This window comes from Chroicocephalus ridibundus, chromosome 7 (genome assembly GCF_963924245.1).
Source record: "Chroicocephalus ridibundus chromosome 7, bChrRid1.1, whole genome shotgun sequence".
Taxonomy (NCBI): domain Eukaryota; kingdom Metazoa; phylum Chordata; class Aves; order Charadriiformes; family Laridae; genus Chroicocephalus; species Chroicocephalus ridibundus.
In genome coordinates this window covers 13112397-13139659 of record NC_086290.1, presented here as the reverse complement: position 1 = coordinate 13139659, position 27263 = coordinate 13112397, and the positions used below count along the sequence as shown (strand labels likewise).

General features: G+C 42.5%; 2 protein-coding genes across 2 annotated transcripts in view; one reads left to right on the top strand and one right to left on the bottom strand.

Annotated features, from left to right (window-relative positions):
- HSPBAP1 (HSPB1 associated protein 1) overlaps positions 1 to 18027 on the bottom strand; it is a 39569-nt gene extending 21542 nt beyond the window's left edge. Inside the window, exons 1-2 of the mRNA XM_063342526.1 lie at positions 17882 to 18027; positions 5228 to 5413 (exon numbers count right to left, since the gene is read on the bottom strand). Of these exons, the coding sequence (XP_063198596.1) occupies positions 5228 to 5413; positions 17882 to 17918 (223 nt within the window). The 5' untranslated portion in view covers positions 17919 to 18027. The remainder of the gene's footprint in view (positions 1 to 5227; positions 5414 to 17881) is intronic.
- Positions 18028 to 18314: 287 nt separating this feature from the next.
- Positions 18315 to 27263, top strand: part of SLC49A4 (solute carrier family 49 member 4) — a 66762-nt gene continuing 57813 nt past the window's right edge. The window contains exon 1 of the mRNA XM_063342527.1: positions 18315 to 18815. Coding sequence (XP_063198597.1) covers positions 18446 to 18815 — 370 coding nt within the window. The 5' untranslated portion in view covers positions 18315 to 18445. The remainder of the gene's footprint in view (positions 18816 to 27263) is intronic.

Below are 27263 nucleotides of genomic sequence, written 5' to 3'. Positions count from 1 at the left end.
GCTTCATCTCCCTTCTTAAGCGTGACCTGCAAACGTGCACACCAGTATTTGTGTACCCATTATTTTGTCTCCATGGATTTATGTAGATGGACGTGTTCATCTGTCCCTTTCCCACCTAAAGCAATAACCAAATCAGCACAGTAATGCGTAAAAAGCAAATTATGGAGCTATGTGCGTGCCAATGGTCCATCTAAAGTGCTGTGTGTCCTTATTTTTCATTTGGGAATGACAAAAGTGTATTGCAGTGTTCCTTGGCAGACATTAAAAGTATTTACCAGCAGTGTTTTGCTCCCGCCATGCTTTGGTCAGGCTGACTGATGCAGCCTTTCAGCTCAAGGTCAGGTCAATTGGAAGGCCTACAAGATAACCCACACCACAGCATACTTGACTTCTGGTTAATCAGAGATCTTCATTTCCCACAGCTGCTAATTGCGCCAGTCTTCAAAGAGACTTATCCAATGTTAAAAAAAAGATAATAAAAAAATCCCTCACTTTACTATAACTACTACTGGGAAAAATGACTGCAGCCTGAATGAATGACAATGACAGAGCTGCAATTTAACCTTGTGTAACTTGCATAGGGCTGCTCAGAAATGGGATCCTTTCACTGTTGTGCAGCAGCAGCTCTTCGCTCTTTACTGCTCTCATTTTGTTATCGCAGCAATTCCCATAGAGTCTCATACGTTTGTTCTTATTCCCTTTAGGCGGGAGAAAAAGCTTTTACAAACCTTTATCGCTATCGTTTTGCCGTTTTGCATTGTAGTAGCCTAGGTAGTGGTTTTCCTTTCCCTCACTATCAAATTCATTAACTAAAAATGACAGATAAGCCCCACTATTCAGCAATCTGTAACCTGGGTTTGTGCAGTAGGAGGGCTCCCTACCTAAGAACTGCACACAAGATATATAAATCACCTGCAACAACCAAAACCCCCTGTATCTGATTCCCTGCCTATGTTGCAGCCCAGTGCTTCCTCCTGATACCCAGTCATTAATGCAACACACATCATTTTACTAAAAGATGGTCTGATGGAAAAATTAGATAAAAGATTCAAGCCCTACTGAAGGTGGCTCAATATTATTTTGATGAGAACAAAGAGTGCTAAGGACACTGCCTATTTTCCAAGATAACTCAGGAGCAAGTGTTTTAAAGGCAAGAAATATGCTCTTGCTACCTCACAGTGTATTTCACTCTGAGCTTCATTTGAAAAATTCCAACTATGAAAAGCAAAACTACCTTCTAGGATACAGTCTCCTCAGGGCAGGGTTCTTGGTTTAATTTATAACTTGTTCAGTACCAAGGTGTGGGTGCTTATGGAAAAATAAATAGTAATAAAAATGTATTTGGGCAATCTAGACAGATTGCTTAGATGCATTTGTAGACTGCAACTGGGGTGCAAGTGTTAGAAATGGGCAGCTGAAAGCAAGAACATTATGAACCGATTTGCTTAATGACTAAGAGATGAAGGTGTTTTGTAACCGATAGCGTGTAGATTAAGCCACGTAAGTCTAAAGCAAGCTACCAGTGCTGCCTGATGACACAGTATCTGGAGGCAGGACAGGCTTTTGATATCCCACCTAATGCCAGAGGTTGAAACCAGAGGGAGGGAGGGAGGGAAGAAGTGCTTTTTGGAGGAAACAGTTAACGTCTGGTCCTGAGAGACGCCAAATTCTGTTCTACTCAGAAAGACAGTGTTTGCAATGTACGCTAAGGGAAATGTAGAAAAAATAATATCCTTACAAAATACCCTAAAGCTTCAGTAAGAATGTAAGTGAAATGCCTCCTCCATTTCTTTAAACTTAAAAGAAAACCAAATGTCTTTTTCACAGCTGCTGGGGAAATAAAATTATTTAAATGAATAATCCAAGCAAGGAATCACCATTTAATGCTATAAAAAAGCACAGGCACACTCACAAACCAAAAAACTGACCATCCACATCCAACTCCAATAACTACCTCAAATCTCAGCTTTATGCAACATTTAGTCAGCCTATGGTATTTGTAATATATTTTTGGTCTCCTATTCAGCTACTGCGTCTATGGCCACCTTTGCAGTCCCTCTCTATATTAAACCTCAGAGACTTGAATTCTTTTCCCGTCCTTAGTGGTAAAACCTCTTGGGCAGATGTTGCAGCCCTTTTCTATCCAACTGCGTACCTGACAGCATCAGCTCTATCCAGGACCTCCAAGTGAAATTTCCTCCAGAGATCTTGTGCCTCATAACCGATCAGCGTGACAACCTCTTGTTCTCTCCAGCTTCTTCATAGTAAACTCATTCTTTATTCGTTTTACTACCCAGCCAGAGAAAATGGTCAAATAAGGAATGTCTGCGTACAGAAGGCAGTTATGTGTAAGCTTTCTTCTTCCTTTGTAATTGCTGGTGTGCTCCAGGTAGCCTTCGGAGAGATGGGCTATAACGCTACATTTTCTCTGCCAGAAACTCAACTTCTGTAGCTGCTCCCCACCCTTTATCCCACCTCAGAAAAATAAACCCATTAGCGCAGCTGGAACTAGATGGATAGGGATTTTCTGATTAATAGCATCTTCATTGCTCTTGTAATGAACGCTGGTACTCTCTCTGGAGGTATCTTATCTCTGTCACTGCTTAATCCTCCGACTGTATTTTTTTCCTTGTATGGACACATACTGTTTAACTTGTGTAATCAGACAGAACACTATCAAACACGCAAACTTAGGTACAAATGATACACACAAATAATACATACAAATAATACTGCTAGCGCTCATGTTTCCCATGTTTCAAATGTGCCTTCCATATCGATATGCCGCAGGAAGTTCCAAACTAGCAAGAAAAGCAAATATAAAATCTAAGCAATTTCCACCAAGTTGCCCCATTCGCAGTTCTCACTTTTTTATATTAAGGAATCTTCAGTTTGGGAATCCTCACCCAGGCTGCAGATGTGGGAACTAAAGAAAGCTGTCAAAGTAAGAGGTCTTCTCGTGGCTTAACCTCAGAAACTCTAAAGCAGCCCTTTCAGAGTGACACCAAAATATACTTACAAGCAGGAAACCGGTTTCTTTCTTGTACATGTTTCTGACTCAGTGGCAGGAGTGGTCCTGACTAGTCTTAAGGCAATTAATCTATGGTAAACATGGGAGGGATATTCAGAGAGATCAACAGAATTTTAGTTGTATTCTCCTGTTGCTTTCTCTAACCACATCGCTGCCTCCGTTTCATCTGGGAAAGTCAGCGTGAACAATGATAAGAAAGAGAAGCCCTCACTGAAAAACAATGTTAAGCACAAAAGAGTGAGATCAACCATCTTCCAAATGACAGTGGCACACGAAATGCATTACATTATTTCAGACTCTGAGATGGCTTGGTTAATGGCTTCACTAATATATCCTTACAATGCAATTTTTTTATAGCATCACAGGTCTCATTCAGTTACAATCCCTGAAGGCTCTACCCATCTTCTTGAAGACATTTCTAGCTCACATTAGCATATAATGGAAGTTCCTGGAGACAAACCAATTGCTGCCTAGAGATTGATGCCTTTAGGAAAAAGCAAAATACAGATAGATGAAACTTCAAGATACAAATTCCAATTTAAATCCACTCTATATCCCTAGTGACTACAAGTTATTGTTAAATGGTGACTCTTATCCACTTAGTTGGTAGCATCAATCCATCACTTAGCTACATAACACTCCATCAATCCCATCAGAAGCTTTCCCAGTTGGAATACCCATTTGGCTTTCAAAAAGTGCCTACTAATTAAGGAGACTAGGAACAAAACTATCCTTTTACCTGGTAAGCCATGCATATTACAACTGAGATATAGTAACAAGGTATCAAGGAAAATGCCATATATATGCAATTTCTTCCCTATTGGCAATAGGATGCTGTTTACTTGTAGTGCAAGAACTGGCTGATACCTCATCGAACCATAGAGATATTGCTGTGAAGACGTGTACCAACGTATTAATTCTACACCTCAGTTATCCCATCTGTAGAAAGTAAATAACATCTGTTTTCCCAGGCATAGGAATCATTAATCCATGCTGGCAAAATGTTCTGAAATCCTAAAATGCCAAGCATTTTCCCTCTAACACTTCCTTCTGTTTCATCACTTCTCTTGCAAAAATTTAACATGAAATAATACGGTCATGATGCTGTGAAGAAAGCAAATTTCACAGTGTTGTTAAGTAAGATAATGTGATGTAATCCTACCACTTCCATAGGAACTAGCAGACCCTCATCTGGAGTCTTTGTGCAGACCCTACATTGCAAGAAAGAGGCGCTCCAACTGAAGAAGGTTAGAAGAGTACAGAGAGAACAGCTGGGTGGGATCTAAAAACCCATGACTTACAGTGAACATTCTTTAAAAACTGGGTTTGTCTGGCCTAGGGAAAAAAAAGATGGAATGTAGCCAAGATACTTTAGGCAAAAAGGAGAAAGTGCACAGCAAAATGTATTTTGGTATGTGGCTGGGAGGGCAAAGGATGTACAGAGCACGAATAAAGCCATGCATAACCTCTAAAGTGTCTAGCAGATTGCCGCCACAGAGCACCTTTCCTGTGTCTTTCCTCCCTGGTATGAAACTCTGTCCATGGATAGACTATGACTAGTATTGTGGGGCTACAGACCAAAACGTAGTATTTAAAATCAAGTGCAAAAATTGTCTTTCTCCAATAGTGTGTTCCTAGACGTCTGAGTGAATCTGGAGGGTTAGAGGTGAAATTATTGTACTGGTATCAAGTGATTTTCTTAATGCTTTATACTTCTATAACATCTTCCATCATAGGACTTTAACGTATTGAAAATAACCAGTCTTATAAAACCTCTGAGAAGAAGGTGAGAATTACCACCCTTATCCAGATTTGAAAAAAAAAAAACAAGATAGACCAGTTAATTGGCTAATTTTTTAATGCACTCAGGTTTGTGAATATGGAAGCTCAGCTCACATGAATATCTGAATCATGTAAAAGACCAGGACCAACCACACATACTACAAAGCAAGGAAAGAAAATGGAGATGCTTGATTCTCTTATGTTAGTGCTACTCACTAGACTTCCTACCATGAATAAACACACAAGAAAGAGAAAGGAGAGTTCCACTGTTGGCCAAACCCAATGCCCTAAAAGCAAAGCCTGAGGTGAAAAGTAATACACTGGGGAGTGAACAGTGATAATGGAGAGGCAGAGGACTGCAGAACCTTAGAATAGAGAGTTGAGACATGTAACACCAGTCCACCTCAGTCTCACCTAAATCCACGGTCTTCAGACCTAGCCTAAACTGGATCGTCTTCCCATCCAACACCACAGAAAGGTATTTCGTGTTCCAGTGTAGGGCTGGCCAGTCACCAGCCATGTTACAGAAGACTGCAGGTTGCTGTAGAGACATCACAAGTTCCTTGGCTTTCTCAGGAGTAAATGGTTTGACATCTTCACCTATGTAAGAAATAAAAAACACAGCTGTAGAGAGATGATTTATGATACACGAAGCGTTACCTATCATCTCCCACTGCGTAGGAAACATTAAGAACTAACACCTCCGTTGTTTATGGTTGATTTTTTTTATTATATTTGTAGATTTTTCTCAAGTCAAATTTCTACTGCAAACACTGAAAGAATATTCCTACACTAAATTAAAGATTAGAGCTGTGTATTACTGCACAAAATGTAAAAAAAAAAAAGTTAAAAAATAGGCACGTACTTAGAATTTTCACTTGTAGCTTAGGCAATAAAGCACTGCAGCCAAACTGTTTAGAATTAGGCTAACAATGAAAAAAACCTTATGAATAATGTCCAGAGTTTAGAGAACATAAATTTTATGACTAACAGTCTTTCTGCATGGGATTCTTTCCAAGAAGTGTAGTGCACTGTCAGAGAGGGGAAAGCAGGTTCCTACGCATTTGATTTTAACCAAGAAACAACAGTGTAACCAAACCAGCAGGTATTTTTAAAGCTTTTTAAAATTCCTTTTCATCTGCAAACTTTTAGAAAAAGGAAATTGCGCCAATCCAAAAACTAAGCTAACGCAAGATTCCCATTTACTCCTTTGCTGTTTAGAGATTTATACGCCCCACTGAAACTGTCAAGCTGAAATGCTGGCAACCTTGAATAAACTCAGCACTTTCAGAACAACTTTCCTTTAGGGACATATTGAGAAGGAAAACCTGATTTAAAAAAAAAAAATAAAATAACATAACAGCTCCATAGAACTGAAGCAGTGGACTACAACTCCAGATCATAAAAAAAATCCATTAATTATTTTAACCTCTATTGAAGTTAACTCATCCAGAATTTGTATCTGTATAATGTCTAAGATTTAACATACCGAATCAATACGTATGGTTCCCCATGACTCCTAGCAGCTCATTTAAAACAAACCAACCAATTCAATCACTCTACTTAGGGGTCAAATTACAGTCTGGCATGCATGAGGGGTTAAACAAGCACAGGACAAGAAAATTCCCTTTACTGCTAGGTGCTAATTTTGCCTCTCGCTCCTCCCCTTTTGTGGGTGGTGGGACAGGTAGTGGAGAGCCAGCATCTCCCACACAGGGCAGCCCAGCAGTGGCAGCTGGGGGAAACACAGAAGACGACCCACTGGGAACAAGACCATCAAGGAAGGTTCTTCAGGATTGTTTCAAACATAACAGTTTAAAATAAATATATGAATGCTGAAACGCGAATGGCAGGAATAAGAGGAGCCCTGTGCATGCTATATGACAAATCTCTTTGGAAACTCTTTTGAGTCCCTCTTCTTTTGGCAGTCCCTCTTCTTATCCTCCACCATAGCTGGACTGTCTAGTTTTCTAAATTAAACTGCTGTCTTCACACAGGTTCAGTGGAACATATCAGGGTTGGGGTCTTCTATGGTCAAGGTGGTCCCTTCTCCCGCCAGCTTCCAGGGAAACTGAATTGCTCTCTCCTTCCACTCCTCAGGAAAACTCTAGTTTGAAGCTTTAAAACAAAAGACTTCCAATTTTTCATCTCCATGGAATGTAAAATTTTTAAATGGCTTCCCTTTCTTAAGGCAGATGACAGGAGGGAGTTTGGGTTTTGGTTTGTTTTCCATGTTTCCTCTCATACGCAGAGCAACACTTGACAGGATGGTGTTGCTGTGACACAGAGATGTCTACGACACTTGGCCTTCAGTCTCGCGCTCCAGCAACTTGCACAACCAGGACATAAGGAGGCCTCACAGGGACCGTATGTCTTACCATATGGTCTTCACTACCCCCGGAAGGAGGTCCTGGGGGTTTCCGAGCAACAGGTTCATATACCTAGAGGGAGCGAGTCCAGAGAAGGCAAAAAGACCATATGCAGATACAACAGCATGTGCTGGTCCAGCTACCAGGAGCTGGCTGTAGGCAGGGTAAGAGGTTAAAGCTCAGCATGCTTTTTTCGCAGTGATGTTGTTCAAAGGCTAAAAGCGAGACTCAGTCCAGACCTGAACACTCCCAGCGGGGATTATAAAACTTCTTCTGTCTTTAACTGGTGCAATTATAATGTCATACAGAGGTGGCTTTCATGATGTAGGAGCTGGCTGGCCTTATGTACCTTTCAGGTTTTCCAACTCGTAAAAATGAAGTCATTCCTGCTTAGGCTAGGTTTATCACCGCATGGTTGTCTTTTTGACTGCTCAGTTGTTTTTGTTTTAAGGACAGTGCATTTAACTATTTTAGAGGATAAAAATCCAAAGAAATGCAAGAAATTGGTGGCACTTTTTTGGAGGGTTTTCTGGAGGATTTTGAGAAGCTGAGTTTTATTGCAAAAGCTTCCGTTTATCCTGTAACCTCAGTCAACAGTTGGGATGTCCTACAAGAGCAGAAATTTTACCGGGAGAGACAGGAAGATTCACTCAGGCCAACTGTTGATGCTGTGTGGCTTTCTAATGTGATTTCCACACGCGTATTGTGCTTATGAAAGTGTGGTTTTAGCCACAGTGAATATACAGTGGGAAGCTCAGAGCTCAAGCTACTGGGAGAGTTTGTATCAATGCCAAACAAAAAAACACAATTAGACTAAATAGCCTCTCCTCCACTGAACATTAGCTGAAGGGTTTTCTTCATGTCATCACGCTTTATTCAGTTATAAACCTATTTCCCTATAATACTTAGAAACAATGAAAGACGACAGTCTGTCTCAGTAAGATGCTAATCATTCCTATCTTCAAACAGTATTGAAATCATTGTTAAATGAACGTATATCTTTTCCTGATACAGATAAAATAATCACATACAATACATTCAATATAATCAGCAGTGAAGTTTGAAACGTTTTAGAAAATTTAAAGCATTAGATAAATCAACATTAGGGTTTTTTTTTTGCAAAGACAAATGGGGATTCTTGCCAATTTTATGCAAAGGATCTTTAAGTGTCTTGATTCAGTTTTATGTATTCCTTGGTGAGAACAGCAGTCAGCTAAACATAATTCTTTCCCCATAATATTTGTCATGCATATCTAAATGCCTGTTAGAGAAAAGGCACACAATAAATGGTAAATATCATATACTACATCAAATAGATATTATGATAATTTGGAGAACTCTGCTCATGACCAACAGAGATCTCTGATGGAAATTTATACTGCAGGAGTGGTAAAATGTAATTAAAAGAGATATCTGAAGACATCTTCTGAAAAAGAGATTTAGAAAAAAAAATTGCTACTTAAAATAATACTAATCTTTTCTTTAGTTATTGTATTCACAGAGACCTCATAAGCTGGGCTCTTGCTTCTCAGTATTTCCTAACCTGAAATTGATGGTGACTGATTCCTAGGCAAAAGCTGAGGTTGTATAGCATATATGACAGCATACAATTTGGACATGGATGTCTACAAGTAAAAGGTGCATGAATAAAATGTGTTGCAAAGAAACAAAATGCCCGTGGCACATCCTGGGCATTAGATGTCAAATTCCTACGGGAGATCAGGTAGCCGGAGGGAAGAGAAATGCCTATTTCCTTTGAAAAGAAAAGCTCTGTTGGAGTCTTCATTTTCTCAGTTGTACTCTGATCCAAAAGAGAAAAGGAATACTGTTAAATTAGTTCTTTCTATCAGGCTCAACAAATGATGTGGCTTCACAGTACAAAAGGAAGCGGGAATAATTTGTCTCATGTTTTGATTTTACATAAGGCATGTATAGAATTCTACCAGGAACTGAAAAACCAAACCAAGTTTTAGCTCAAGTTTTGTAACTGTGACAGCTTATATAATTGGTGAAAAACGTAGGTGTTCTTTAGAAAGGTAACACATTGCGAAATAAAGATCTTCCAACCGAAAAAACAAAGCTCTCCAGTCGTCTTTACATGAAGTGTTGTTAAATATGAAGATTTATCCAGACTTCAGCAATGAGGGCAGGTAAAATAAAAGCGATGAATTGGCTAAGTACTTTCCAGTAGATTTTTGTGCTTGTAAGAGAGAAAATAACCTAATGTTTCCGATTAACAGTTTTTTCCAAATAACTGAGTGGGGTTTGGGAATAAAGAGTTTAGCACAGCAGGCAGTCTGACAAAAAGTGGACTTGATCAAAGTTGTTCAGAAGTTAAATGTACTGCCATTAAAAAGCTAAATGTACTGTCATTCATTTAAAATAATTTAGCAAATTAGAAGAGTTCATTAGTGCGTGGTAGTTGGCTTCTGCCAAAACACCCTGCTGCTTAAATATGAGATTTAATTGAGAGGTATTAAAATTATTTTCTAAAAGAGGGAGTACAAGGAAATCTTGACAATGTATTTGGTATAAGCATTGTCAAATTGTTTTTCTTGCGAATCTGTCATGCTTCATCATCCTTATTTCTTTTAAAAAATGTACAAAAAGTTAAAAGGAAAAAATGGCATTTTCAATACATTAATACAAAGCAGCCAGGTCACTCAAATGTTCAACCAACCTCCAAAATCCAACAACCAGGAGTAGGAAAAGAGAAGGTATGGGGGAGGATGGGGAAATTCCCCAAACCAAAGAGAAGTGACTTGGTTTGGAGGTCAGACTTAATGATTTCACAGTACATTAACTCTGTAAATTAAAAAACAACTTTAAATAATCTGCATGTGATTACAACGTCATGCACGGTAATCAGCCTACTCTGGGCAAACAGAATACATCTAAATATACACGAGTAGCTTTCAGGAAATACCGCAGGAACATCTAGCTATTATGTCCTGACCAGTTACTGCAGTTACTATTATTTTTGGCTCCGGGAATGTCAATACTGCAGATGCAGCATACCTGGGGGGCATCTAACCTAGATTTGCATAGGTATTTTGGCTACTGAAGGATAATCAGCAGTTGCATGGAGCCTCTCAGGATAGACTGGTCAAACCCATCTCTGCACTGGTGAGACTGACACCTGAAGCTTACTCGGGTAGCCTGAAGCCAACACTCCCTTCCTTACCCTCCATGTCTGCTGCGGAGGAGGAGGGGGAACAAGAGAAAACAAAGAGGCCAAAACAGGAATTTGTATTTGCACCCACTTTCCAGTCGTGCTGTGGCAGGGCTGAGCACTGTACAGTTTTACTTACAGTAACTGTGAGTGACTCAAGACATGAAGTAAGATAAGAGCGTGGGTTATGCCCTCAAACCTCAAACTGTCCTTCCGATAAGGAAAAGGAAATAGCTGCCAGACTTCTTAGGGCTGGAGGTAAGAGGTTGTGCCCAGAACACAGCACTGGGAGGGCCTTCCCAGCCCCTGCGCTAAATGGCAGCGTATCATCTCAAGCATACATTTATGAAATTCCTTCCTAAATCCCCCAGGGCTCTTCCTAGAGAGCTCTTCCTGAACCCCTGGCCAGCTTCTGCCTGTTGTCTCTTCTCCTCCCGCCCTGCAGTGCACTTTTAGAAAGCAGTCGTGTCGGTTTCCAGATAACTAACCAAATGTTGAATGACCTCAGCTCCTCAGCTCTCCTCCAGTAGAAATTCTTTCCTTTCCCTCCTTGTCCTTACAGCTCCTGCCTGCGTCTTCTGCCATTTGAAATACCCTCTTCCCCTCTCACCCCCCCTCCAACCCAGGAAAATTAGGATATGTACAACTGACAGAAGTCATACTAAATGTATTTCCAATGAATTTGGTATATTTATTGATGAAAACTGCGGAAAGCAAAGTGAAACATAATCCAACTGCAGCACTTGTCAAATAAATGGCATTTCATTTTCTTTTGAAGGAAAAGACTATGGTCTCTGTCCAAAACCTTCCACCAGGATATCCACCAGGAGAGACTGTGCTTCCTGAAGTTAGGCTGCCACAATTCCACCTTTCTGCCTGGTTGGGGTGTAAATTACACCCACTGAAGAAATTTAGTAGCAAAGCCGTTCCTTCACAGTACCCCACTGGCACTGATACACATTTCTCACAACATTTCCTAATAGATGGGAAATTTAATACAAAACTTAATATAACATCATGACTGAAAATAAGGGAACTGCCACATCAGGGAACTAACATCTATATTTCTAAGAAAAAAATAATTTGTTCATGTTTTAAGTAAAGTTTATTTCTATTTCTATTCCTTAAACTGATGAATGCACTGTATAAAATTCACTGTCAAAAACCGTAACCATTTATGACTTTATTGTTGTCCTATCCTGCAAACTTGACTGGCGAGAACGTCAAAATGACAGCAACAAAAGAATCTACATCTTCTAAAATACACCATTTTCCCATAAGATATTGTAGTAAATAGTCAATAATAGTCAACGGTATTCTAAAAATACATTTTTTTCCCATAAGCCAGTGTAATAAATAGTCAATAATACAACTGAGCCTTTTGAATTTGATCCACAAAGGGGTTATGGTGGAAGTATACATGACTTTGTTCACTATTATACTACGTAGGATACAAATTATGATTAATGACTGAGTCAATTACAGACATAATTGTCAGAATGAAATTATACTTTAAAAGAATAAAAGAAGTATTTTTGAATTACATAAATTATTGAATTGAAAGAAACCAGAGAGAACCACCATGTGAACCTCTAGAACAGTTTCTGAAGTGCACAATAACCAATGTGCACACTCAGGGTATTAGATTCAGAAATTGCCATTATTATAGGAATACTAAACAAAAAGCATGGCAATTATTCCATCTGTTTACATCATTCCATCTCTTTCAGCATGGGTAAACCAAGCAGAAGTTAGATTATCCTTTATTTCAAGTTGCTATTTCTCTTTATAAAGGTTCTCATGGAACAACACAAAATTTGTCTGTGAAAAACTGTTAACAGTGTATGTTTTGAATCTTGGGGTTCATATAAAGAATGTAAAATCTTGCTTTGACATAATGTAGAGCTAAGGTAATATGTACATAATGTAAGCTAATTCAGCCTAATACAGCTCACCAAAATGTGAACGACTAAGCTCTTCTAATTTAATTTTCAATCTTAACATTTCATTAATGTGAGCTCTGTTTTTTAATATAAATATTAAATATAAAAGAAACTCTGTTTTTACTGAAAAAAGCACAGCCTTGTTATGCAGAAGCTTATCTTTCACAACTTTATAACACAACAAGCCACTGCTAGTGGTGTCAACATATCTTTGCTATCTTCCCTCCAGAGATTTTCTTTCTCTTTTCTTTTTCAAATAACAACTGCCTGCAAAGTTTCTTTATCTGTAAACACCAAGAGCTAAATATCAGAGAAGATCAAGGACTCTGCAGGCCCAAATCTCCACTCAGATGTGCATGAACTTTTGCTCTCATCAGGTGCATCTGCTTTTCTGAAGACTGAAGGTGACCTTTAATTTTAGAAGAAACCATGACAGTGCTGCTGCCCTGAATTTTGGAAGCTTCTTGCGATATGCAAAATGTACCAAAACTCAGTAGTTGTCAACGTATATCTGGAAAAGTCCTTTCAGTAGAGGAGTTTCAACATTTTCATACTCCTTTTAAACACTGATGTCACTATGTCAACCATTGACTAATTCACTGTTAGTTTTAGAAGCAAGAATGTCTTCTACATCCAGTCTTCGAAAGCACATAGTATTTATAAATTTAAGATAACCCCCTGAGCATTAGCAAAAAAATAAAACTGCAAAAGCTTAAAGTTGCACTTTTATACCAAGGCATTGAAACTGCCTTACCATCGCTCTTGATAAAATACTCTAATAAAAATCAAAATGTCTCGCTACATTCCTAAGAATCTCATTGTCTCTGTGATCACAAAGCATAGAATAATTTATTCTTAAATCATAATATGGCCCTGTTCAGAAAAGCAGAGACACATAAATAATCCGTTTAGCCTCTTCTTTCTATACAGAATTATGCGAGAGTTAAATTTCCAAACAAACATTTTGTGAGCATCGTGTCTTCAAATCGATCTGATCGCAAACACCTACCCAGACAAGGTCTTCAGAAGACTCACGTGGTGAGCACATGGCATACCTATTGTATGATGGCCAACTGTGACAAACTCCTTAATGCCTACATCATTAATTTTATCAGAGCAATAATTACGTTACTCCTTGCTGCTTTGATGTAAGACAATAGGAAAACAATGACAAAGTCTGATCAGGAATGAGAAATACATTCACCAGAGACACGTTGGAAAGATCAGCAGAAGAGCAATATGACTAGCTCTTCTCGCTGGCATTGGAGACAATGAGATCTACTCTGAGGCAGTCCTAGCCCAAGGAGACAGGTGGAGATTTTCACCCTGTATTCCCAACTCAAACCTAACATCCTTGTGTGACTCGGTTCATTTCCATCATTCTCAGGTCTTCAAGACAAGAAACCACCAGTCTTTGAAACTGGATTTCCATAACACAACTTTGGGATGCAAAATACTCTATTGATGTTGTTTGCAGTTAATTGCACGTGGTAGCCCTGAATAAAATGAAAGAAAAAACATAGGGTCTATGGTCTGCTGAGGTTGGAGCTCCAACATAACCTCCCCAAGAATACCTAAGACCCTGAGCTGTGTAAGTGAGGAAGGGAAGTATCCATCAAAATGAGCTTGGATGAAAGACATCATGCAGCTTCTATCTCCCCTCAAAGAAGATAAAATCAGCATCTAAATGTTCATCGTTAATGATGAATGGCAGAACAAGCATAAATGGAGTACAAAATGCTTTAAATGGACTCAAAGCTGCATATTCCTTTTGACAGCTACAGTGAAGAACCTACAGCGTGGTCTACAGGGAATCTGGTGAGATGTCTTTCATTGGCCAACCACAAAGGTAGACTCCACAAGAAAAAGGAGCTACCCCACATCTCCCTAAAGGACCTTGCAATGGGGTCTGGCTCACCACCAACCTTAGAATCATCTCCACTACAATGATCACTTTGCAATGTGGATATAGACAGCCTGCAATCAAAAGACATAAACAAGTGCCCACTGGATAACATTGATATTTGAATTTAAGAATAAAAATGTTCAGCTGAAGATGTGTCTGTATTTTTGTTGTTGACACTAGGAAGAAGGAAGCACTGTAAAACCTTTTTCTTCATGAAGCACAACGAAATCATTGTATGATGTTAGAGCTGGAAGTCTATCTATCTTGATAAAAAAGTAAGGTGAGAAAAGACGCTGTAAGGTACAGAATACACAGACTGGAAGGCGCCCAAATTAAGTCCAAACCAGAGCAGATCCCGAACAACCTGTTTGTAAGTAACTAAAAGGAAAGGGATGTCAAAACTTGACGAGTGAAGAACGGGATTTCCCCACACCTCACAGCCCTACCTTCAAAGGTGTTGTTCAAGACAGGGGGTGTAAAGAAGAGGACCGTTACAGCTCCCTGCTACACTAGCACTGTTTCTGGCAGCTCTGAAACCCCACTGCCACAACTCCAGCTGAAGTCTAGAAGTTGAGGGAAATCCCTGGAAAACAGGTCTCTTTTTGGATGCTGGAAGGAATATTCAGAATTGGCTAAATGCCACTTTTGAATCTTTGAATGAATTTTGGGTCCTGCCCATTTTGTGCCAAAATGCTTGTAGCCTTCACAGGGTATGCAATCAATTGCTACTTGTCAGATTGTGAGATATGAGTTGACACAAGGAAGTAAAAGTACACGTTAGGCGTTGTTGGGGTTGGGAGAGAGGCATAAGAAACAAGGGGATGCTGAAAATTGTCCAGTCTCTTCCAAGAAAGTCACATGGACAGCAAATCTGTCAAAAACCTGATGAATGGAGAGAGCAAATGGCACTTCCTAATGCGCTAGGAACTGGGGGCTGCACCACGGGAGGGATGCTCTCCTGGACTGCTCGGTTCAGCTATTACAGGCTATGTGTGTTTAAGGTGAAATGGACCCTCCAGATGCCTCAAGGTTATAACAAACCTGTCAAGGCCTTTGGTTTATCTTAATAAGCCACGCTTAAATCAGCACAGTCTAGGTGCCAACTCATAAGCGCATCAGCGAGGCCTGCCTCAGGGATGGGATGAGCATTTGGCAGCAATAACATCTTCAGCCATGTAATTTTTATCCATCACCACTAGTCTATCAGAGCTCAAGGCCACCAACTCCTCCTAATATGAATTCCAGAAGGTTTTAGGCCGGACACAGCCAGGAAGGCGTGGATACGGAGAAGCAACCACTTTGAGAGCTTTTAGGTTTGAAATGAAGGCACCTACCATTGGATATGCTATCATGGTTGGGCAATTAGTAATTGGATGGGCTTCGGTATCACAATTTTGGATGTAGGCACCATTAAGTTCTTGCAAGTGCTGCTACAGGCATGAAAGTTCTGGGCCAGGAGATGAAATAACCTTTCCACTTGCCTGAATATATGTGCACTTCATCTGATAATATTCAAATCTCTTTAGCCACATTATAATGAGGTTAAAGCAAGAAAAGATTTCCCCACCCCAAATATTACAAATGTCAGTAATGAGAACAGTAAAAATGTCACCACACGGAGAAAAGAGTGAAATTAGCATATTTAGGGAAGTATTATGCCCATGAGTGAAATAATGCAATCAGCTAGCTGCAAGATAAAGCTAATTTGGTTTCCAACAGTTTATCAACAATGCACTGCTCCTTTACATTAACAAATTTAAATGGTGCCATATCCTGCAAACAAGAATAATTCACACAGAATATTACAGTGTGTTAATTAAATAGCTGGAACAGAAAAGGTCAGGCCATGACTGAAAGATGCGCATATGGGTTGTGAAGCTATGAAAAGATGGAGCGATTTCAAATCAAGCAATTAAAATAAATTATTTAAATCATGATTAAGTCCATAGTAAATAACCCTAGATTTTCTGAGCCTATGTTGACAACTCCTTCCTTTTGTTGCTGCTTCTCAGAAATTTCTCTTTCTTCCTGGCCCACGCAAGAGTCAAAATATCTTTAAGCCCATGATAAGGTGAAGTGGCTTGTGTAAGTTATCAAAGATTTATCCTGCTTATATTCAAGTTTTCATTTTACTAGGCAGGTATTAAGAGGCAAGAGCAAGTTTTGCAGTTGAAGGACACTGCAAAGCCCCACTTGCCTTATTTCTGGATAGGCTTCCTGCCACTAGAACAACCAAGAAACCCCCACAATTACTACAGTTAATTGAAAAACATTCAAAGAGGGAAATATTTTTTCACTTTGTTTACTTCTGTAAATGACAGCACTTTGTCTTTGGCACAATGCCACCAAATCAATTATATTATAGTAGTAACATAGCCATTGTAAATTGAAAGAACATTTTGGCATAGGCTAAACTATGCTGAGCTGGTAATTTATGAAAAAGACCTAGTAAAACAGGGAATTAATCTTACTTGGAGCCCCAAAGCACTTCTGGAATATGCATCGGTCATGATCAAATCTGAATCTCGTCCAATATTTCTACTGTATTTTATCTTTGCCACTACAGTTGTACACAGCAAGCTCAAATATTAGCTTGTTACTATCTGTATGTCCGTCTCCCCCTTTTTGTAATTGTGCATGAATTTTATTTTTTTGGGGGGATTTCCTGAACTTTTCTAGACAAATTCTCATTTTCTTTTTGATCATAGTTCTGCTGATTTCAGTGGGTATACACTTCCTTTTTGCACCTTCAGTACAACTTCTAATTTGAACCTCAGTCCACCGAACTGAGCTGCGTGGGCTAAACAAAATGCAATGCCCGTTTGTTTTGGGAAGATTTCATGGGAGTGTGTGGGTTTGGCTGCAAAACTGCGGGACAGGCACCACGTGCGAAACTCAGTTGTGCACTGCCCAGAGCACCAACAGTGACACTGAGTCCGCACCCAGCCCACCTGGGTCCCACTGCTCACGTCTCCCCAGTTAAGCAGGCGGGCGTTTATCAAGCCAACTTCCAGACTTCGTGACAGAACGCCTAAGTGATCCAAACTGAAATACCTCATTTTTTTTCAGGGAAGATGCAGCATTATGCAGCATACGAGCCATTACATTTATGACAAGTGCAGATGGTAGATGTACAGATAAATATGTAACTTAATGGAATGAATATATACTTCAATCTATTTAAACGGTAATAGTTTCTAATGAGCTTAGTGTAGCCCACATGACGGTATATTCACTCGAATTATTTTTAAATGGATTTTAATGCAGGCTGTAACTGAACCCTACTTCCCCCCCGCCCCCATTTCAGACCAGAGCTGGTCTGTCTCCACCTCAGCACAAAACAATTTACTTCTCCCTTTAAAAGGCCAGACCCCCGGCGCAGCCCTGCCGCCGTGCTTCCCTCTATCAGCGCTTCCCTCCACACCCGCTGAAGGGCCAGCCCGGCTCCGCGGTGGAGACGGGCCCGCGCCGGACAGGGACGATTCGGAGGAGGAGCCGAAGGAGAGGCATGGAGGCCCGGCTCACGCCCCCGCTTCGCCCCCCGCCCCGTTCCCGCCCGGAGGGAGACAGGCCGCGCTGCTGGGCCCAGGCCCGGGCCTCGCCGCCCGCTGGGCCGCGCTAGGCCGCAGCGCGGCGGGCCTAGGCCGGGGCGGGCGCGGCGGGGCGAGGGGCACCTACCCGGCGCGGGGGAACGGCGGCTCTCCGCCCCGGCCATGCTCCTCCGGCTCTCCCTCCGACGCGGCTCCGGGGGCCTCCCCTCGGCACCGCCCTCGCTAACGGAAGGGGGAGCCCGGCCCGGGATCCAGCCCGGCCCGCCGAGCCCTGCCGCGCGGGGCGGAGCCGCGGTGGCGGCCCGGGCTGACAGCGGCCCCGAGGCAGGTGCTCCCCCCGCCCCATTTCCTCCCGTGACACCCGAGCGGCCCCTCGCCCCCGGCGGCTGCTGCCCGGGGACCCGAGCCCCTTCTCCCCGACGCGTCGGCGGCTTCCCGCCCCCGCAGGTGGCGGGCCCGCGTCTGTCCGCCGGCAGGGCTCCCTCCCCGCGGGCAGCGGGCCCGGCTTCTCCTCCCCGGCGCCGCTTCCCTCCTCCCCTCGCCGGCAGAGGAAGGAGGCGGCCGCCGGCCCTCCCCGACCGCGCATGCGGCTGTGCCGGGCCGGGGCAGCGCCGCCGCGCTCGGGGGTTGAAGTGTGGGTGTCCCTTCCCCCGTCCCCCTCCCCGGCGGGCCGCCGTCAGCGCCCCCGCAGATGGGCTTAGGCTGGAGCAGCGCGGAGGAGCGGCAGCCCCTCCTGCCGCCGCCGCCACAGCAGCAGCAGCAGCAACGGCGGCGGCCGGTGCCGGGAGGGCCGGCGGGGGGCCCGGTGGTGCCGGCGGCGGTGCCGGTGCGGCGTCTGGCGCCGTTGTCGGGCCGCGTCTACGGGCGGCGGTGGCTGGTGCTGCTGCTCTTCTCGCTGCTGGGCTTTGCGCAGGGCCTGGTGTGGAACAGCTGGGGCCCCATCCAGAACTCGGCCCGCCTGGCCTTCGGCTTCAGCGGCTGGGACATCGCCCTGCTCGTCTTCTGGGGGCCCATCGGCTTCGCGCCCTGCTTCTTCTTCATGTGGCTCATGGACAAGAAGGGTGAGCGGGGCCGGGGGCGGCGGGGCCGAGGGGTCGGGACTCCCCGCCCCGCTCCTGCGGCTTCCCCCGGGCCAGGCGGGGACGCTGTAGCTGTGGCCGTAGCCGTGTCCCACCGAGGCCGCGGTGAGGGGCGGCGTGGTGGCCCCCAGGCCGGGGGAGGGGGTGCTGCCAGCCCCGGGCTGCCCGTTGTGCTCGGGGCTGGTGACCTCGGTCTTAAAAAGGGATGACTAATGCTTTAAAGGCACCGTGAGTGCTATTTTCAGTGCACCGCTCAAAGACACATCAAAGGCCGTTCACGAGGAAGGTGCTGAAGCTGTTCTTAAGAGCTAAGAGGAATTATGGCATCTTACGTGGCAGCTGAGGTGGGGGTCTGGAGATGTGCATCCCTCTGGCATTGCCATGCGGGTGTTTTGACCTGGAGATGGTCAGGTTTTCTGGTAATCGGCTGTAAAACAAACCCCCGTGTTGATGTTTGGATCAAGTAAAGCCCATGTTCACGGCAGCCCCCGCATCTTGAAAGAAATACTTAATTTTTAAAAGCGGACTGTACACAGAGCCAGCGGTTTGCTTTTAGTGGTGCTGGGGAGACGCAAAGATGGCACGTGTAAACCAGAAGTTGTGCTCCGGGGTTTCAGCAGATGAGCACGAGGGAGAGTTTCCCAATTTGCACTCAGGCCGTTGCATCTCGGTAGCAAACTTCTGAAAATGGTGTTTATCTTCAGAGTACTTCTCCAGGGCCTGTGCAGTCCGTCTGCAGTCGCCCTGGGGACCGCTCTGGTGAGGTCGAGGACCTCTGTTTGTGGATTTGAGCTTTTTGGGCCTAAATCCACAGAAGTGTTTAGTGTTTTAATTCCTGTTTAAACAGGCCTCTAAACAGGAGATAGGAGCAACCGTACCCTTGTGGCTCCTGAAGTTAAGTGCTACTCATTCCATTTATTTAGGAATTAATAGCTCATTTGTGGGGAGGGAAGGGGGGAAAGTGAAGGCAGGCAGGGAGAAAAGTTGTAGCTGAGAAGGCTTGTGTCTCGAAATTGGAATTGCTTTTCCTAAAACCAAAGAGACATTGGGGGAATAAAACCTATTGGGCTGAAAATACGCTTTCCAAATGAGTCCATGGTGGCTGTACAGCCAGTCTCCTCTCAAGCAATGTAGGCTTAAGTCGACAATGTCTGTCTAGACTGGTGTATAATAGTGTTCTTAATTATCTTAAAATTAAAGTAAGTTATTTTGTTTCGTATAGTGAAGACAATGACTCTGCTCGTGGTATGAAGGAAATAAAGCTAAGCTTGAACCTGTGCTTGTAGAACCGAGTCTGCATTTTTATTTCTTCATTTTCTACAAATTTGATTCTGAGCAATGCAAAAAAAAACCAAACCGCAAAACCTGGAAAAATTTTGAAGTATCTCATGGAAGAAGAAACATTAGTGTTTTGTTGTTTCTTTAATGTGATTAGTAACATAGTTGCTGGATTTTTTGGTTTCGCACATAGCTTGTTTTAATGAGAATATGCATACAAGTGTTTTCCTCATTACCTTAACTGGTTGCTTAGGTGTTTGGTTTTTTTTGTTTGTGCTTTTTTTGTTGTTTTTGGTTTTTTTTTAGATTTCCATGATCACTTGAGATACTGATACAAACTATCACTTTGCTCCTCCTTTGTTGCTTTCCTTGTTGAGAGAATTTCTGTCAGTAGCCTAAACAGAGCATCTCAGCTCCTTGGCGCTATGCATAAGGAGTACCTAGGGGCTCTGGAGCATGTTCTTTGCACAGCAGCAGATTTTGTGGGGGCCCTGTTGCGTTCCATGCTGTTTTCTGAGCCTGGATGATTCCCACAGAGAACGTGGTGCTGTTCGCTTTGGAAGTGGTGGCACAGTCCTGCTGCTTGGTCTCTCATGGAGCAGAGACGAGAGCCACTGCTGGCCACCTCTCCCGTGGGGCACGTTTCCACCAGTGGCACATTGTGGGGAGGTTTCTGCTCTTTGGAGTATGTGTGCTCCGGGAGGAGTGTGACTGCTACTTTGGAGCTGTAAAGTTGGTTGGGTGTGACTTTGCAAGGGCAGTATTTCGCTTGCTTAGGGGTACAAATGCTTGTTGCACCAAGTTCACTCTCTGTATCAAAAATATAGAGAAACGACACCATTTATTCTGCTGGCTTGTCATTGGAGTCATCTGTCATTGGAGTTAGCTAGTAAAGGAACTGTCAGGAAAAAAAATGTAATTGTGAAGTGTCAACATGTAAAACCTGGCATGTATCAGAAGTATGACACTGTAGATGATGCATGTCAGAATTTGAGGGGAGATTCTGCTTTTAGATAGTCCTATGCTTCACAGTCAGAGGTATAGCTAACTGATATTGTTACGTAGCTGCCTGCTGCCAGTTAAGTCTGATTTTGTGTTACAGTGCTTAAGATGAAGTCCAAAAAGTATTTGTCTTTTTGTTTTTTCAGTTTTTTGTTGTAGTGTATAGTTTGAAACATAAATCTGTTTCCATGCCAAACTTCTGTTGTATTACTTGTGCGCTTGTTTCTTATTTCAGTACTGCTTATAAGGGTTTGGTCACTTTTTTTTTTTTAACCTTTTAACTAATTAGAAGTTGAAAGATTGAATATTAAGCAATAGACATGTTAATAATGCTACCTGGAAGAAGCATTTATTGGTCTGCGTGATTCAGTTCCATCACAGCTTCTCAGAGAAGTGTAGGGCCCTCTGAGAAGAGGGGACCACAGTGTTTATTTTCAGTTAAGAAGTACACTAAATAAGCTCCAAATGTTCTTCAGTTCCGTATAGAAGGGATCCAGGATGGAGAAATTACAAGGTTCTTGTTTTCTGACCTCAAAGGGTTTCTCGGCCTTTGTGGCCTTTTCCCTCCTGGCTTGCTGAGTGTGTCTCCTGCATTTTTGTGGAGGCCTGTTTGCAGTTGACCCAGGTAATGCGGTTGGAGAATGGGGGGAATATGTGGGCTGGGAAAGGTGTGTAGATGGTGTCACTGGGGAACATCTGCGGGAGATGCTACAGGCAACTGTATGCCTCCCCCTGAGGGCTCCGAAGCCCCAGAACGGGTGTTGATGCCTGAAGCAGCCTGATGAACAGTGTGGGTTGGCTAAGCCCATGTTCCTGTAGATCTATAGTGATTTCCTGAGTTTTTAAGAAGTTGAGAGTGAATTTTCATCAGGAGAGTAGTGATGGCCTTTAACAAGGCTGTATTTCTGAAAAAATCTTACTTGACGGTCTGCACAGACTCCGTAGGAATAGGCGATTTTTCGGAAGAGTGTTAACACTGTATTTTAAAGAGTCTTTGAGGCATTGGAGGAAGTCTGGATTTACCTGGTGTCTCTGTAAGGCAAGGCTCACGTGTCACAGCTGGCAGTTCTTCTCTGGGGAGCAAGCCCTGTTTCTGTCCCTGCCTTCCTGCTTCCTCTGGCTGCCTGGAGACTCCTGCCAGTGCGCTTTTCCTTGGGAGCCAGGGGGGCTTTCCACGCTCCTTGGCTGGGTGCTCTCATCGGCACAGCGGTGGCATCAGTAACCTTTCCTAGCTCTGTTCCGGGATGGTGCGTGTTGAAATTCAGGAATGATGTTTGCATGTGTCATTTTTGAATATGTGCCATTTTGAAGTAGGTTTGAAACCCTTTTCCATAAGCAGGATTACAGGTGTTCTCTTGGTTAGTTGGTTTCTTGGTGAAGAAAGGTCAAAAGACTGAGTGTGCCATGGAGCTACGTGTGTCTTGTCTGGTGTATTTTCTTTAGCAATAGTATTAGAGAGTCCTTTTTTTAAATGATAATTACCTTTAGAGATTCAATAAGACTGAAATTAAATGGGAAATTACTTCATTGTGCAGTTGGATGGACCCTTGTTGTTTACATGATTAAAATTAGCTACAATTTGTCACATGATGCTTGAGTGTTTATGGATGTTTTGTGCCTTGAGTGTTTCATTTCCTGGGAAGGTAAATATAAGCATTCAGAACTGTTAGGATGTTTATATATCTAACTCAAAATCGGAAGTTTACATACTTCTATGGATCTGGTTCCTCTTTTTTTACTAGTTAAGTTCGTAGTTACAAGGTGAGACCTAGAAGCAATACATGCTGTCAGTTTTCATTATGTTCCCATATAATCAAGAAGAGGCAATGAAGAATGAAATACTTTATGCTAATTTACATTAAACAAATTGAACAGAATGGAGATATTTTTCATTAATTTTTGAAATACAGTGAACAGATTTATACTGAGTTTGAAGAAATGTGACATATTACTTGTAAAAGTGAAATGTAATCTATTTCTTGGTCCTTTTTTATAAAATGGTATATAGTTACGTGGGTTGCATAGACATTCTTAGTAACTTTATTTTGCTGAAATTAAATTTACATAGCATTGTTATCCTAGTGATTAAATTGTGAAGTAGAGAGAAAACTTCAATAATCAGATTTTGGGTTTTAATGGAGATTGGCTTGTCTATTGAAACCATGAATGTTTTTATGTGTATGAATAGTTATTCCTTTCCTGAATAGCAAACTCTTGATTTCATTGCTGTCTCCTAAATCATGCTTCTCAGTTTCCCTCTCGAAGACATTTGATAGTTCTTCTCTCTTCCACGTGGGAATTTTGAGGTTAAATCCTTTAATACAGTCTGACAAAATAGTCATGAATATTGAGTATGAGTACTAAATCAGGCCTTACTAATATAAAATGTCTTAATAACTATTCTCTGTACAAAATAAACTACACATGATGGATAAAGAGACTTCTGCAGAGCAGCTTTTGTGTTTGAAGTTCCCAGATTGTCAGTGTGCTGCACGCATGGAAGCACTGATTTTGCTTTCGGGGAGCTTTGGACTCCTCTAACTCGCATCTAGGGTCACTTGGACAGAAGGGAGAAGACTTCAAGTGAACTTGTTCTCCCCCTAGATTTTCATCTAGGAAGTGTTTGTGAAAGGCCTTTCATTTTATTTTGAGAGATGTGAAGGTGGGTACGGAGAGCAAAGAGGGAAAAGTGTTGTTTTTCCTAAAGTCAGTAGAAACATGAATGGTCAAGTGAAGCCAACAGAGGGGGAAGACTTTCTCTTAGGCATTTCCATTGCGCTTGGCATCTCAGGGTCCTTGTCTGTCATTCAGGCTCTCAGGTAAATTGGAGCACATTACTCATAATTTAGAAAAATTACAGTAGGTCTAGTTGCTGATAGGTGTCACAGTTGGCATAGATGGACAGTGTGAAGTACTTTTCATGGTGGCACTCACAAGAACATGCTGAGTTTTTAATGGAAGTATTCATAATTCTGTTGTGTCCCAATTGATCATAAACACATGGGGTTTTGGTTAACAGAAGGAAAAAAGTAGACAAATCCTGAGCTTTTAAAGTCTGAGAGTTTTTATCTTGTGGCAAAGAAACACATTTTCAGCTTCTCTTTGTCATGATCTCAGAATAAGACTTTTCTTATCTTAGATGAATGACTGCAAGATATGTAGCCAATATTTCAAAATGACCAATTCGATAATTCATGGGTCAAGTTCAAGCTTGAGCCTCAGCTAAAGATGCCTAGGATAAGACTTGGCATAAGGCTGTAAGACTTTAATAAGTCATATTAATTTGGTGAGATCAAGCTAAAAGGATTTACACGCTTCAACAATAGAAAAGGTTTATGCTTTTTCTTTTTTTTTTTTTTTTTGGTAGGTTAGTACAGCCTACAGGAAAGAAATATCCATGGGAAAATTTACAGGTATGAAAATGTGGGTAGAATGGCAAGGAGCCAGTGAGAAAGGAAAGTGTGATGTTTCTGGAGCTCGACTGAAATATGCTGGGATTACAGGGAGTAATCTCATCATAAACAACTGATTCTACTCAGTAGCGTTTATGTTAATGGCAAAGGTCTTGTTAACTCCAACAAGAGCAGCAGAAGGCTCGCTCGGATTTAATGAATGCTAAATGTGAACTTAGAGCTTCAATTTAAAAAAGAAAAGGGGGGGGAGAGGAGAGAATGCTTTGACTCATATGAAGTAAAAACTGTATATATCTGGTGAGAAGGCAGGTGATTGATGCACTGCAGGCAAATGCAAAAGAAGTTTGAAGGAAAGTATCAGTTTTACCTCAGTCTGTTCTCTCCCATCTTGTGGACATCTTCTACTGCATGCTATGAACGATGCATATTTCATTGTCTTATAAGTGATACAGATCCACACCTATCAAATTCTGTGAAAGGGATTAATTTTCCTAAGCTAACAAATCTTGGGAGATGAGATGAAGCGTTGTTTTTCATGTGGAAAGATGAAAGAAGCAATTAGAGAGCTGAATATAGGTAAATCCCACTAGAGCAGATATTTGATCAGCTTGATTTTACAAAACTTATTTTGATGAGTTGCTGAGGTGTGTGTTTGCACAGACACTTTTCTGCACCATCAGAAGAAAAGATAATGGAAGACTGGACCGAACTTAGCTGTTGTTGTTTAATTTTATATACTGTGGCTGCATGAAAGTCCACAGAGCATTTGCGCAAGTGCTTGCGAAGTGAGGACTCATTAGAGAATTGATTGGCCCACCCTCACTGGAGTCAGGCATGCTGCAAAAGACCACTTGAGATACACAGAGTGATTAGCAACATGGAGTGGTTTAATTAGGATCTTATGAGTTGTATTAACTTGATGTGGCTATGATTCATCATAGCAATACTAGCTTGATTGTTAGCAGCACTTCCCATACCTCCTGATGGGCCAGGTCGGGTTGAAAGCATCAGTCATGGCTGTAGACAGATGTCCTCTTCTGGAGCTCTTTCTGTTAGATGGTGTCACCCCCAGTCTCTGCTTTTTACTGTGTTTCCACAGATGTTTATCTTTATATTACTGTCCTTTCTGCAACTCTCATGCTCTTTGCACTCTTAGCACACTTCTTTGCTGCTGGGGCGGTGGTGCTGGGACAGCTGTTTGAAATGCCACATACTGAACAATATCAGGAAACCGCACGCTGGATTTAAAACAACTTTGCCATGATGGAAAGTAAAATCCTAACATGATTGTGTAACTCATGTGAGAATAGCAATGTCTGTGTGAAGATAACGTTATCTTGAGGCTTTGGTGCATTGAGCGTGGGGTGTGTAACTTGCCATACCTTGATGTTGACAAATTGACGGATGGGGAAATCATTTACCGGTGTAAAATACAATCCCATACTCTTATTATGCAGCTGTTAACACTAGCAGTATTAAAGCACTTAAGTGTCCTGGAACTGGGTCAGGACACAGCTCCAGCTCGGAAGGTATTTTGTCAACATAAGCTTTTAGAAGTTGACTATGGAGAGTGTAATTCTAGGGCAGCTATGTACCATGTCTCCCCTGTTGTATGATCGTGTATTTTCACTACTCCTCATAACCCTCTCTTGACCCAAATTCTTCCTAATCTGACTGTTTCCTCTTCTCTATCTCCTGTCACACCTGTGTGTCTCCTTCCTGCTGTGCCCATGTTGTCCTCCAAGTTCCCTCTGTCCTCCACTCGTCCTGCTTGTTGAGAAGTAGAAGAGGTTGGATGCAAGAAGCTGAGTGCTCAAAGGAGTGAGAGCAGATGAGAGAAAAGCCCTTGGATAGGTGGGAAGAGAAGGAGAGAAGGGGAGACAATGGGACAAGGTAGTGGGTGAAGCATTAAGGCACAGTTGCAGAAGCAAGATCTAGAGCTGGAGGGCAGGGAGTGGTGGGGTTGGGAGAGGTGGAGGAACGAGACGAGTAGGAGGCACAGGGAAAAGGACACTGAGAGTCTTCTCCAGCGAACAAGAGGCGATAATAAACAGGACTTAGGTAGCTAGCAGCGAATGATGTGGGTGGTGGGTGCCTGCATCCCTCCTGGGCTGCCTGTGCAGCGTCACAGCCATGGATCAGCAAACACAGCTTTTGTCAACTGGCTTGAGATGCACTTTTAAAACCAGGAGCTGGGAAGTCTCTTTGAATGCAATTGACCTTCTTGCCTTTTCTTATCTCCAGCAAGGTCCCAGTCTTCTGCCTCTGAACAGCGCCTGGCAGTGCCTCTCATCGGCCAGAGGGGGTATTTGGTTTGTCCTTCACCCTCCCCAGCCCTGAGACACCCCGGGCCACGGCCGCCTGCTCCCTGCGGGGCTCCCCGGACGCTGCCAACGCAGAGGGGGCAGCTGTTCCTCCTTGCGTGTGTTTGGTGATGATGGATGTCTGGCCTCCTGATGGAGGCACCAGCGGGATGCTGGGGTGGATATGGCCACTGTGGCCTCACCCCTTCTGGAAGCCCTGGTAGAACAGGACAGAAAACACTAGAATACCATTATGTTTTCCACTGCCTTGCTGCATTTTAAAAATATTTAAATTTTGCCTATCTCCTTTCTTCTAGAAGTTTTTGACAGTGTGGCAGCCGTGCTACATAAAGGTAGCTGATGCTAACTTCTATAACAGAAATGGCAACAATAATTCCACTGTTATCAAAGTCCCTTGGGCTCTCTCATAGATT